General features: G+C 45.9%; 1 protein-coding gene across 3 annotated transcripts in view; it reads right to left on the reverse strand.

Annotated features, from left to right (window-relative positions):
* LOC127585595 (transmembrane protein 184B-like) overlaps positions 1-13,090 on the reverse strand; it is a 75,436-nt gene that overhangs the window by 18,497 nt on the left and 43,849 nt on the right. For all 3 annotated transcript variants that reach the window (XM_052043185.1, XM_052043184.1, XM_052043183.1), the window contains exons 4-5: positions 3,986-4,076; positions 1,572-1,647 (exon numbers count right to left, since the gene is read on the reverse strand). In XM_052043185.1, the coding sequence (XP_051899145.1) occupies positions 1,572-1,647; positions 3,986-4,076 (167 nt within the window). The remainder of the gene's footprint in view (positions 1-1,571; positions 1,648-3,985; positions 4,077-13,090) is intronic.

Genomic DNA, 13,090 nt, shown 5'->3' on the forward strand with positions numbered 1-13,090 from the left:
TTATGGGTTGCAGTTTTAAAAATACAATCCCAATAATTTGCCTTTTAAATTAACTGCTTAGTTAAATTTTGTATTAATCTTTATAACATTAATTATTTTTAATAGTCACATTTTTTGTAAACTTAAAAATGCTTAATGTTCAAATTTTTGAACATTTGCGAGAGACACAAGGACATATTGCATTTTTGACAGCTGGCTAAACTGAGGCTTGTAGCTGCCATTCACTCTACTTGGCAACAGTGCCCCAAGGTTTACTTTGAGTCAATGACTGCAAGATGGTGAAGGAGAAAATGGACACTTCGTAAATAACGAGACTTTTTCCTTGAGCTTTCTGTTTAAAGTTTTGGGTTGCAGTTCCTCAGCAGATTATAAAGTCACAAACTGAACATTTATAGTTTATATCAAACCTATCCTCAAAAGGGAGGATGAGTTTCATGATGAAGGAAAATTGATGAGATGAATGGAGAGAAACCATTTCCACTGGTCAGGGAGTCCAGGATTGCAGGGAGGGTTGTAAAAATCTAGAAAAACTAACCAGGACTGAAGATGCAAACACTTGTACATAGAGGGTGGCAGAAATTTGCAACATTCTGCAGCCAACACCTAGTCAATTGTTAATTTGACATCATGAGGTTGATAAACTTCCATTAACCAAAAAGGTATTGTGTCGGGACTTAGGGCTTAGAATTTGCCAGGATCTCACAGAATAACAGATGTGAGGAGCTAAGTAATCTCAGAGCAACAAACAATCTGCTGAAGGAAGTCAACAGGTCGAGCAGCATCTGTGGGAAGAAAATTGTCGAAGTTTTGGGTCAAAACCCTGCACCAGACACAGAGAACAGAGAGGTGAGCTGGCCAGTATAGAGAAGGGGAGTGGTGAAACAGGAGCCCGAGGCGGGGTGTATGTCGACGGGCAGGTGGTTCCAGGAGGGGAGCAGGGGTGGAGTTGGGACACAGCAGCACGTGAATGATAGATGGAGGCAGAGCGAGAGCAAGATGGGGCAAGTCTACCAATCACCTCAGGCTCCTGCCACACCTTCCCCTCTTCATACTGGCCACCTCGCGCCTCCACTCCCAGTCCTGATGCAGGGTTTCAACCTGAAACGTTGACAATTCTTTTCCCCCCACCACAGATGCTGCTCGACCTGCTGAGTTCCTCCAGTGGATTGTTACTTGCTCCAGATTCCAGCATCTGCAGTCTCACGCCTCCTGCTAGGTGGTCCATTCCTGTTCCTGTGCTCCCAGCAGGAACGAAAGGCTTATGCACACAACCGCTGTGGGATGAGGTCCAATGTTCACTCCTCTTACCCATAAGTTCTCAACCTGCCAGTTGCTGAGCTCCAACTGCGGAGATTCACCAACAGTTGCAAATGAACCAAAGTTCCTCCAAGATCTGAGGAAAGAAGATGGTTCTTTGCAAGGCAGATAGCAGGAGCAGGCCACGTGGGAAAAGAGTTCCAATCCCACTGATCCTTGGCATTCCCAACAGCCTTTCAACGTGGATTCCTGGAGCGAAGAAGCCCATTTAAAAACCTGGGAATGCTGGGGTGAAGCTTCGGAACTACGTGTACCTGCTTGCAGAAGCGCAGAAATCCAATGGAGTAGGTCTTTCCCCACAGACAGCAGGTCCCGTACATACAGCTCGATCTGGGGGAGAGCGGGAGAGAGAGAGAGAGAAGCTGGTCAGAAATGTTCCCGGGAGAGACAACAACGTCTTTGCAAACCATAACCCATGGAATCAGTTAACCCCAAAGAACTGCTCGTTGATCAGATACACCTCTTACACACCAAGAACCAAATGGAAGCATCTCCACACCAAAGCACAGGAGATCTTCCCAAGTGGGAACTCCTTCCCCATGGGAAGTGCACACTCTCACCACAAGGGCACTCACTATAGCTCCAAGAACTGAGATGTAGGTTAGTACGTTTTTTTAAACGAAATTTACAGGACAGGGACCTGTTTACTGTCTTCATAATCGCCCTTGAGTAGATGTTAGAGAGCACAGGTTGTACAAATTGCTTCCGTTTTCGATACGAAGGGAATCAAGGTAGTGGGGTTAGTGTCGACAGGCGGTGCTGAGGTAAAAGATCAGTGTGATCTTACGGCAGAACGGACAAGAGGGGCCGAAAGCCTACTCCTGGTGTTCTTGTGGTCCTGGGACGGAGTTCCATGACTTAGACACAGTTCAGATACCTTTGCAACTGCAGTAACATCAGGATGGCCCCTGGACACTTCTCCCTTAAGGTAAAGCATATTAGTGGCTCGGTAATCCAGGAGGAAACCCAAGTCAAATGTCAATCAATACTGGCACAGTCAACAGTGGGATCATCCTGGTTAAGGAAAGAAAAGCCTTTGCTGTCCATTCAGAACAAGCAAGCGACCTTAGCTCCAGTTATGTCCAGTCTGATCAATGTTCAAGCCAATTTGCTCTTTCCCAAACCCTTACTGCTCTAACATAATTGTCAATCAGAGGGGTTCAGGTTTTAGCTGAACTCTTGTTCTTGGTGGTGCTGCCACTTGAGAGTATGCGGAGCGAGAGCGACACAGTAGTGCAGCGGGTAGTGCTGCTCCCTCACAGCGCCAACGACCCAGGTTTCGTTCCTGACCACCGTGGAGTTTTCATGTTCTCCCTGTGACTGCATGAGTTCCACCTCCTCCCACCACAGAATGCCTCGGTTTCCTCCCACATCCCGAAGAAGTGCGGGTCGGTAGGTTAGTTGACCGCTGTAATTTGTCCAGAGTTGTAGCTGGGTGGAGCTGGTGGGTATTTGAGACAGAAATAAGTGGGGGAATGGAATGGTCAGAGAACTGGCACTGACTTGACGGCCTGAATGGCCTACTAAGTCACAATGAGAACATGCCAGGATCCCTCCCTTAGGTTATCAATGCTGTGGTTTTCTTCTTGTTGGAAGTTAGGGCAAGTTCCTCTGAGAACAGTACCATTTTGGGACCAAGATGAAAAGGTTTAGCGTAGTAATGTGGGTCAGGGAGAGTGGGGGGGAGGGAACTGACACCATTAGTGTTCCTTCAGGTGGGTAACTAAACCCGAAGAAATCTCATGGGAAAAATAAACACCCATATTCCTGCAACATCTATACATCAGGACAGTGGTCGTTATCAGACTAGAGATCTGAAGACCAGGAGTTCAAATCCCACCACATCAGCCGTGCAATTTAACAGCAAGTGAATTAACTGGGAGTTAGAACATCTAGCCTGCATAATGGTGACCACAAAAACTACTGGATTGTGGTAAAGACCCATCTGATGCCCTTCATGAGAAGAAATTTGTCGAGCTAACTGGTCTGGGCTTTGTAACTCCAGACCACCCCATTCAGTTGGGTCTTAAAACAAACCACCCCCACCCCCCCACCCCCCAAAATGGCCTAGCAAGCCACACAGTTGTCACCACCACCACCACCTAATGGGGCAATTAGGGATGGGCAATAAATTCTGGCCTTCCCCAGATACCACCAAAAATGAACAGCACCAAGTCACACAACACAAGAGACTGCAGATGCTGGAAATCTGGAGAAACACACACACACACAGGAGCTAGAAGAACTCAGCAGGTCAGGCAGCATCTATGGAGGGAAATGGACAGATGACGTTTCAGGTTGATGCATACAACTTACAGGTTCTGAACAAGGCAAAATCCTGTAAGTTTAGAGAGGGATTCCAGAGCTTTTGGCCCAGGTAGCTGGAGGATACTCACTAATGGTGGAGAGAGTTAATTCAGGGAAGGGCCATGACTGGGGAGACCCCTGAAACTAGATTTAAAAAAAATTAAAAACTGCAGATGCTGGAAATCTGAAATAAAAAAATGCTCAGCAGGGACCTGAGAAAGCATCTTCAACCTGAAACGTTAACTGTTTCTTTCTCCACAGCTGCTGCCCGACCCGCTGAGTGTTTCCAGCATATTCCAAAAGGCAAGATACTTGCAGCAAGACAAAGCAGGAACAACGCTGCACTTAGCAGGCGACTCACTCGATGGACTTGCCCCGAATCTCTGACATGATGGCGCTCTCGCCTCCGAGGTACTCGTAGCACAGGCTCAGGAAGTTGTAAATGACAAAGGCTGCAAGAGAAAGCAAGTTAGTGGCAGACCAGTTACTGCACATCAATCACCAAATCATCCCTGTACCTCAGTACAGGCAGCAAGTTCAAATCTAATGATTGCAACTTAATAAATTTTAATTGTTTTAAAAAAAATTTAAATCTAAACAAAAGCAGAGAGCAGAATCAGTGATCAAAAATTGCTGACTTGCTTGGAAAATGTATAGGGAAGGTATTGGTTTATTAATGTCATGTGTACTGAGGTATTGGTATATTATTGTCACTTGTACCGAGGTACAGTGAAAAACTTGCCTTGCATACCATTTGTACAGATCAATTCATTACACAGTGCAGTTACATTGAGTTAGTACAGAGTGCACTGAGGTAGTACAAGTAAAAACAATAACAGAATACAGAGTAAAGTGTCAGAGCTACAGGGAAGTGCATTGCAGGTAGACAATACGGCGCAAGGTCACGACAAGGTAGATTGTGAGGTCAAGAGTCCATCTCATCGTATAAGGGAACTGTTCAATGGTCTTTTCACAGTGGGATAGAAGCTGTCCTCGACCCTGGTGGTATGTGCCCTCAGGCTCCATATCTTCTGCCTGATGGGAGAGAAGAGAGAATGACCTGGGTGGGTGGGGTCTTTGATTACGTTGGCTGCTTTATTGAGGCAGCGAGAGGTATAGACAGAGTCCACAGAGGGGAGGCTGGTTTCCGTGACGCACTGGTTATGTGCCATCTGTAAGTACACCGAGATGGTAGAAAGGAAACAGAATGCAGAATATAGTGTTTGTAGCTACAGAAAAAGTGCAGTGCAAGGGCCATGTCGACATAGATTGAGAGATCGAGAGTTCATCTTTAGTGTATAAGAGGCCCCTCTGAGTCTGATAACAGCAGATAGAAGCTGTCCTTGAGCCTGGTGGTTTGTGCTTCAAAAGGAAACCTTCCATCCTGATGCAGAGTCTTGGCCTGAAACAGATGCTGCCCGACCTGCTGAGTTCCTCCAGCAGTTTTTTTTGCTCCAGGAAACTATCCATCCTTGCATACAGGGTACAGGAGGATACAAGTTCATATTCGGGAGTCAACTAGTTCCAGAATTAAAAGCCTGGTATCAGTAACGGTGATAACACCACTGCTCTGCTCTCCATGTTCCTTTAGGTAAGAGGAAATCTATCATCCTCACTCCATGCGGTCCATACACCATCCTATGTGTCAAATGTTCTCTGTAGGGGTTTGACCTGAACGTCAACCATTCCTTTCATCCCACAGATGCTGCCTGACCTGCTGAGTTCCTCCAGCAGATTGTGTGTTGGCCCACCCAGTATGATGCCCAGTTTAAGGACCAGAGCCCACCTCCTCAACCCAACCCCATTGAGAACTGGTGACTTGGACTGGATTCAGGAGAATATGCTGATCATACAGGGTTTGGCACAGCACAGCCTAATGTATTTTATAAATTATGGGTTAGCAAGAACAAAACTATCTCCCTCCCACACTCCCCCATTCTACAAAACACTGTAAAATTACTTCCAGCTTTGTTGGAATTTCCCCACACAAGTAACAGCTTCTTTCATCAAACATCTATCAAAGATCCCCACCATCCGGGCCATGCCATCTTCTCGCAGCTCCCATCGGGCAGGAGGTACAGAAGCCTGAAGTCCCAAGCCAACAGGTTCAGGAACAGCTACTTCCCTTCAACCATTCGGTTCTTGAACCAACTGGCAAAACCCTAATCACTGCCTCAGTGCAGCAACACACTGACCACTTTGCAATACAATAGGCTTTTTTGTTCTAATTGTGTTCTCTCGTATATAATTAATGTTTTTCTTGTGAATGCTGCTTATCTGATGCTGTGTGCCTGTGATGCTGCTGCAAGTTTTCCACTGCACCTGTGCATACATGGACTTGTGCATATGACAATAAACTTGAACTTTGATGACATTGAACTCAAACTTTGACTTCAGGCTATGGTTTCAGCCATGGTCAAGTTGAGCATGAAAATATTTTGAAGTTCTTGCACACAGTTCAGGTTCAGACTGGTTTTGATCGAGTCAGGTTTTTAATTTTATAACCGAGTGAACTATTATTAGAATCAAGAACGATAAACAACGGCAGTAGTTCCCAAACCTGGTGAATTAAGGCCTTGTGTATCTCTCTCACCTAGTACAGGGCTACACACAACTCCAGTCTCTGCAAGGTGCCCAACTCTTAACTGCCCAAACCACTTGCACGTCTCCAAGTCAGTGATCTGCCTACCCTCTCAAATCCATCGTCCCTCACACAGCAAGACTATTCGGCCCATTGAGTCTATGCCAGCACTCTGAACTTTCCCCACTAATCTTATTTCCTCGAACTCGTACTCTCACAAACTCCTGTCCGATTCTTCAAACACCGAGCTACACCTGTGGCAATTTACAGGAGCCAATTAACACCCACCACACAGCGACACCCCCACCCTGAGAAAGAAAGTTTTAAAAGAAAACAAAGTAGCAGACACCCAGAAGAGACAACAAGCAGGCTGTCTGACCCTGGAAATAGTTACAAGGGGAAATTGTGTCCTCTGTCTCCAAACGTTGACACAAAATAAAATCTGGAGTGGTGGGGAAGCAGGGAAACAAAATAAACAAAAAATTCCAGTTTCTGGATGAGGAGAGTTTCTAAATGAAGCATTTTTCCTACAAACCAGAAAGCTGCAGCCAAAAATAACACTGGGTTCTGCTCGACAGTCAACTAGCCAGAAACGTGTGAGAAGCCGCTACCGCCAGTGGAGAGCAGGGCACACCTGGAGAGGGGAACCCAACCCGAGTGCCTGGTCTCAGGGAGAGGTTTTACATAACCAGGCCATTCGATCCGTCAGGATCCATGCTGTTGTCCAAATCCAAGTTCTACCAGTGGTCCACATCATCCCCCTCACGACCTAGCCCCCAGCGCCTTTCCCCGATAACACTGGCCGGTTTGTCAAACAGACAGAATGCAATGCAAGGATCATACAGCCCCAACCACATCACCAGTGATTCTCTTAATGAAGATTCCAGACTGTGATATCTAGCCCTATGCATCCATTTTATTTGGACAGGAAGGGGGGGGGAAAAAAAAAGAGGTGCAGGCGGTGACAGGGTAAAGAAAGGAGGCTGGCTGTCCATGTCCTCCAGAAGAAAGGTGGCTATTTTGAAGCCAGGAGAGAGAAATTTATTCACTCGGTTGCAAGTCGCTGGAAAGAGAGTCACACAACACACAACAGGCCCTTCAGCCCGCCAAGTCTGCACTGACTATAGCCAATGCTACACATTGTTAGATGCACAAGCCTCATCCCAAACCCTGAAGGCACTGACTCACATCGAGCAAGCAACCCATCACCACGGTGGGTGGTAATGGAATGGCAGCAGGTGACTCGACCTCGGGGGGAAGGAGGAGAGAAGGGGGTCTGTGGGGACTGCAACGGAGCTGGGAGGGGGGTATCCACCTGGTCTTGCTGACTGATCAGGGCAGAAAGAACATCTTCACCCAACGATGCAGGAAGCAGCTAGCTCCTCTCGGAACGTGGATGTATTCAATTCTGGTCGTCCCTTTTCAGGAAGGATGTGGAGGCTTTGGAGAGGGTGCTGAAGAGGTTCACCAGGAGGCTGCCTGGATTAAAGAAGTTGGGTAACTTAAGTTGTTCTCTCTGGAGCGGCAGAGGCTGAAGGGAGACCTGATAGAAGTTTATAAGATTATGGGAGGCACAGATAGAGTAGACAGACAGTGTCTTTTTCTCCAGGGTAGAAATATCTACTAGTAGAGGACATGCATTTAAAGGTAAGAGGAGGAAGTTTAAAGGGACAAGTTTTATTTTGACAGAGAGTGGTGGGTGCCTGGAACAGGCTGCCAGGGGCAGTGGTGGAAGCAGATACAATAGTGGCACTTAAGAGGCTGTTAGACACGGGAATGTGCGGGGAATGGACGGATATGGATCATGTTCAGGTAGAAGATATTTAATTTGGCATCGTGTTCAGCACAGACATTGTGGGCCAAAGGCCTGTTCCTGTGCTCCACATTTTAAACCACCAGAGCAGAAGTATTGCTCCCTGTCACACTCAGGGGACGGAGTACAAGGGCAGAATAAAATCCTCATGTCAGATGCTGCAGGCAACGTGGAGCATAGTCCTTCTAGATACCACTTTGGCAGGCCATCTGTATCCAGAGCTGAACATTCCACAAAGCGAGGGAGGCACTGTACTGTCCAACAACAGGATGTTGTTCAAACACAAAAATCAGCTCTGCCACTGTGGAATAGGGAGCATAACACACACACACACTCCACACACACTCACATTAAACTTTAAGACCTTCCTTAAAATGTAACCTTTATCCAGCATTTCATTCACCTGACCTCCCCCCCTCCACTTCCTTTTGTGGCTCACTGACAATATTTGTCACACTGTGCCTCTGTGGAGTGTATTGGCATTGTGTACATTAAAGTGTTGCATAAATGGTATTTGCTATAAGGATATAAACAGTACATAAAAAATTAATCACTTATAAATTAGTAAACCCACACACATTGGGTAATAGTCATACATTCACTGCTTTAATAAATTATTCATTGCTATAAAACAAAGCACACAACTCAAGTTAAATTCTACCCACCCTGTACGGTACCTGACCTGGATGGAGTTCAACAGCAGCCTTCCCAAACACCAGAAGTTCCAAAACACATCCCACTGCTAGGAAGTGCAGATGCTAATTTTGTACAGAGCAAGCTTCAATGTAATGACATCACAATATTAATTGGCTTCTACAGATGTACTGTTGAAAGTACCCTGACAGGTTGCATCATGGTCTGGTACAGCAATTTGAATGCTCAGGAATGCAAGAAGCTGCACAGAGTAGTGGATTCGGCCCAATACATCACGGGCACATCCCTCCCCACCAACGGTGGTATCTAGAGGAGGCGCTGCCTCAAGAAGGCAATATCCATCAAAGATCCCCCACCATCCGGGCTGTGCCATCTTCTCGCAGCTCCCATCGGGCAGGAGGTATAGAAGCCTGAAGTCCCATACCACCAGGTTCAGGAACAGCTACTTCCCTTCAACCATTCAGTTCTTGAACCAACCAGCACAACCCTAATCACTACAGTTTAGTAACACTATGACCACTTTCATCACTTTGCACTAAAATGGACTTTTTTTTGTTCTAATTGTGTTTTCTTGTAAAAACTGTATAATTTGTGTTTTTCTTGTGAATGCTGCTTATCTGATGCTATGTGCCTGTGATTCTGCTGCAAGTAAGTTTTTCAATACACCTGTGCACACGTGGACCTGTGCATGTGACAATAAATTCGACTTTGACTCTGGCTCGTCAAACCTGTTGAGTCATTCAATGAGATCTTAACCAATGTTGTACCTCATTTACTTCCCTACCCAATGCCTTAGCATCCAAAATTCATCAGCCTCAGGTTGGAATGACTGTATGTCCTGGTAGAGAAATCCACAATCCCCAAGAGACCACCAACCCTGGTTCCACAACCATTGGCACGGATGATGAGCTGAAGGGCCCATTTCTGGGCTGTATAACTCGTATCTCTCCGGACAGGGAAGGAGCCTTGAAGCATCTACTCTGTCAACCCCGCTCACAACCTCACTGCTTGAAATCTTCCAGTCCCCCCACCCAACTCACAGCTCTCCCCACCTTCAAGAGGCGGTGCCTCAAGAGGGCAGCATCCATCACCAAGGACCCTCACCATCCGGGACATGCCCTCTTCTCATTACTACCATCGGGGAGGAGGTACAGGAGTCTGAAGACCCACACTCAATGATTCAGGAACAGCTTCTTCCCCTCTGCCATCAGATGTCTGAATGGTCCTTGAACCCATGAACACTACCTCCTTATTCCTTTTTTTTGCACTATTTTTATTTTGTAATTTATAGTAATTTCATGTCTTTGCAGCCACAAAAAAACAAATTTCACAATAGGTCAGTGAAAATAAACCCGATTCTTATTCTTACTGTGCAAGGTGCAAGACAGCCACATGAGGAACACAGCCACAAACTTGTACCCAGCCCTACACACACTACCCGATCAACATCTCTGGACACCTCATTGGGGGGCGGGGGGATGTGAACAAACTCGCAAATCTCCCAACCCTTACCCTCATAAATCCACCCAGCACCGGTTGACTGGACACAGAGCAGCAAGCCCCATTAAACTGAACGCAGAGCAGAAGGTCAAGTTTATAACAACTTAATTGAGTCAATTTAAATATATTTAATCAATTGCTTTCTAGTCTTAAATTTTTAAGATACCCAAAACCTGGGGTGTAGATATAGTTTTAAATATTTGGAGTCATAGAGTTATAAAGCAGGAAAACAGGCCCTTCAGCCCAACTTATCCATGCCAACCAAGATGTCCATCGGAGCTTGCCTCCATTCACCTGCATTTGGCCCATATCCCTCTAAACCTTTCCCATTTACGTACCTGTCCAAATGTCTTTTAAACATCGGAATTGTACCCACCTCTACCACTTCCGCTGGCAGCTTGTTCCACATACCCATCACCGTCTGTGTAAAAACACTTCCCCCTCAGGTCCCCTTTAAGCCTTTCCCCTCTCAACTTAAATCTACGTCTAGTTTGAGACTTCCCAACCCTGGGAAAAAGACTGGGGCTATCCATCTTATCCCCCTCCCAACTGCCTGATGAATCCTGGCCGATGGCTTTACCAGCCAGCAAACCCAAGGGCGGGTTTACCATTTGCGATTGGAAAAGATTCTTGAGTTGAAGACCAATTAGCTGAGCCACCTCCCCTGCAGGAGATCATGCCCCAGGACCCTCTCTGGTTAAGTATCACATCCCACCCTGGCCCAGAAACTAGCCAGAATAACCATGTGGAGATAGAACGTAGGGACAAGAGGCAGCCCTTCAACCCTGTTCCTCCACTCAAATAAATCGTGGCCAATCTGTACCCCAACACCTCCTTCCAGATTTGGTTTCCAGTGCCCAGCCAGTTCAGATTAAAGGAGGACTATATTGTTCAAAAGATAACCCAAGGGAAATTGAGCTGCCTTACAATTCCGAGTGGAGGGACACAAGAGACTGCAGATACTGGGATCTGGAGCAACAAATAACCTGATGGAGGAACTCAGCGGGTCGGGCAGCATCTGTGGGGGTAGAAGGAACCATCAATGTTTCGGGTCAAAACCCTGCATCAAGACTGAGTGTAGAGAGGGGAAGGGAGAAGGGGTGAGATAGGAGTCGGAGAGTGGAGAGAGCTGCTCTGGCATCTAACCCTGACCCTTCAGCAAGAACAGACCGTCACACCTCTCTGCCAGTTGTTATCTGGGAGATTAATTGGTCTGCAGATGGGTTCCTGCATCTGGCTACAAACTCAGATCTCTCAGAAGTAATTCTTTGGATCTTTTGACAGCTAATTGAGGGCTTACTTTCTGGCCTGGTACAAGTGGGAAGCGAAGTTTAAATGAACAAAGGGGGCAGGGGAAGGAGGTGAATTTGAGGTACAGTTTTACTTGTTAAATTGCTCAATAATCAATGCAGAGATGGTGAATGCTCCTCTCGAGGAACAATTAAAAGCTCCACTGAGTATCTAAAAAGGTTTCCTCACAGCAACTAAATCGGGAGCAATTTAAGATCGAGACTCATTAGAGATTTGTACGTTCTATAAAACAAGCAATTTGTTTAAAACTCAAAATGCCCTTGAGACTGAAATTATTTTGAAAAAGAATAAAATTTAAAAAGAGTTCCACGATTAATTTTAGAATCAGCAATACCTATACACAGCCCTGAGTAACTCCCACCCTGCCTGCACATCCCATGCCATCACCTAGGCAACCAGAGCAGATGTTGTGTCACTCAAGTCCCTTAGAAAGATTAACCAAAGCACATTGCTAAGCAACGGCCTTTGAGCAAACATCTAACTCTCCCCGTAGGCCCCGGAGTAAAACAAACATGGCTACCGGCACAGAACATGCCATCTGCTATCTCTCAACAGGTCTGTGGGGTTAACGAAAGGCTCTGCTGGACTTGTGACACCCACACAGATCAGCTCATCGAGACCGTTGCAAAACAGCGTGCAAATGCCTGCATAAATTAGAGCCAACTTTCAATTAAAGGGGCACAATCGTTGGCTGAACTGCAGTATAAACAAAGAACAAATCCATCCCAAGTCAACAGCCACGCAAGATCAATGGAAATGGAAATAAAACAGAGGGTATACAACACGCCATCACCTGTTGTATTATCACACCACTTCAATTGTTCCATTCACAGTGGCCGGCAGCTTTAAACCACCTGTTAACAGATACAAAGTTTGGGGCAAGGTGTGGTCCAACATTTGCCAGCACCAAGATCCAGAACTTGCAGATAAGCTAGGATTCGGTTCACCTGCCCTTGTCACCCAGGACTAGTCTCCAAAGCAGCCAAGAGAGATGATTGTAGTGACGTGTTGTAAAATGAAGCAGAAATAAACTTTCCTAGAGGCTGTTCAACCCTTCCAGCCTGAAACACTAATACAAATCATATTCCTACCATCTCCCTGTACCCCTTAATAAATTTCTAAACACAGATCATTTTGTCATTATTATTTCCTCAAGTATTTTCAGTCTCCACAACCTTCTGCAATGGAGAATTCCACAGGTTCACTACACTTTGGGTGAAGAAACTTCTCCCAGTCCTTGCTCAGAATCCCGAGGTAAAGCCCACCCTGGTTCTAGACATCTCAGTCAGGGGAAACATCCTCCCCACAGCCAGTCTGTCCCGCCCCGTCAGGACTTTGTAAATTGGGATTAGATCCCCTCTTGTTCTTCTAAACAGACAACCTCAAATCAAGGAACCTGCTGCCAGTAATCTTCCAATATCCAAAGTCAAAGTCATTTACACAAGTACATGTGTGCATAGATGCAATGAAAAACTTACTTTCAGCAGCATCACAAGCACATAGCAAGATATAAGCAGCAGTCACAAGAAAAACATGAATTAAACAAATTATACACAATTATACAAGAAAGAACACAATTAGAACAACAACAAAAAGTCTATTTTAGT

Source organism: Pristis pectinata, chromosome 33 (genome assembly GCF_009764475.1).
Source record: "Pristis pectinata isolate sPriPec2 chromosome 33, sPriPec2.1.pri, whole genome shotgun sequence".
Lineage (NCBI taxonomy): Eukaryota > Metazoa > Chordata > Chondrichthyes > Rhinopristiformes > Pristidae > Pristis > Pristis pectinata.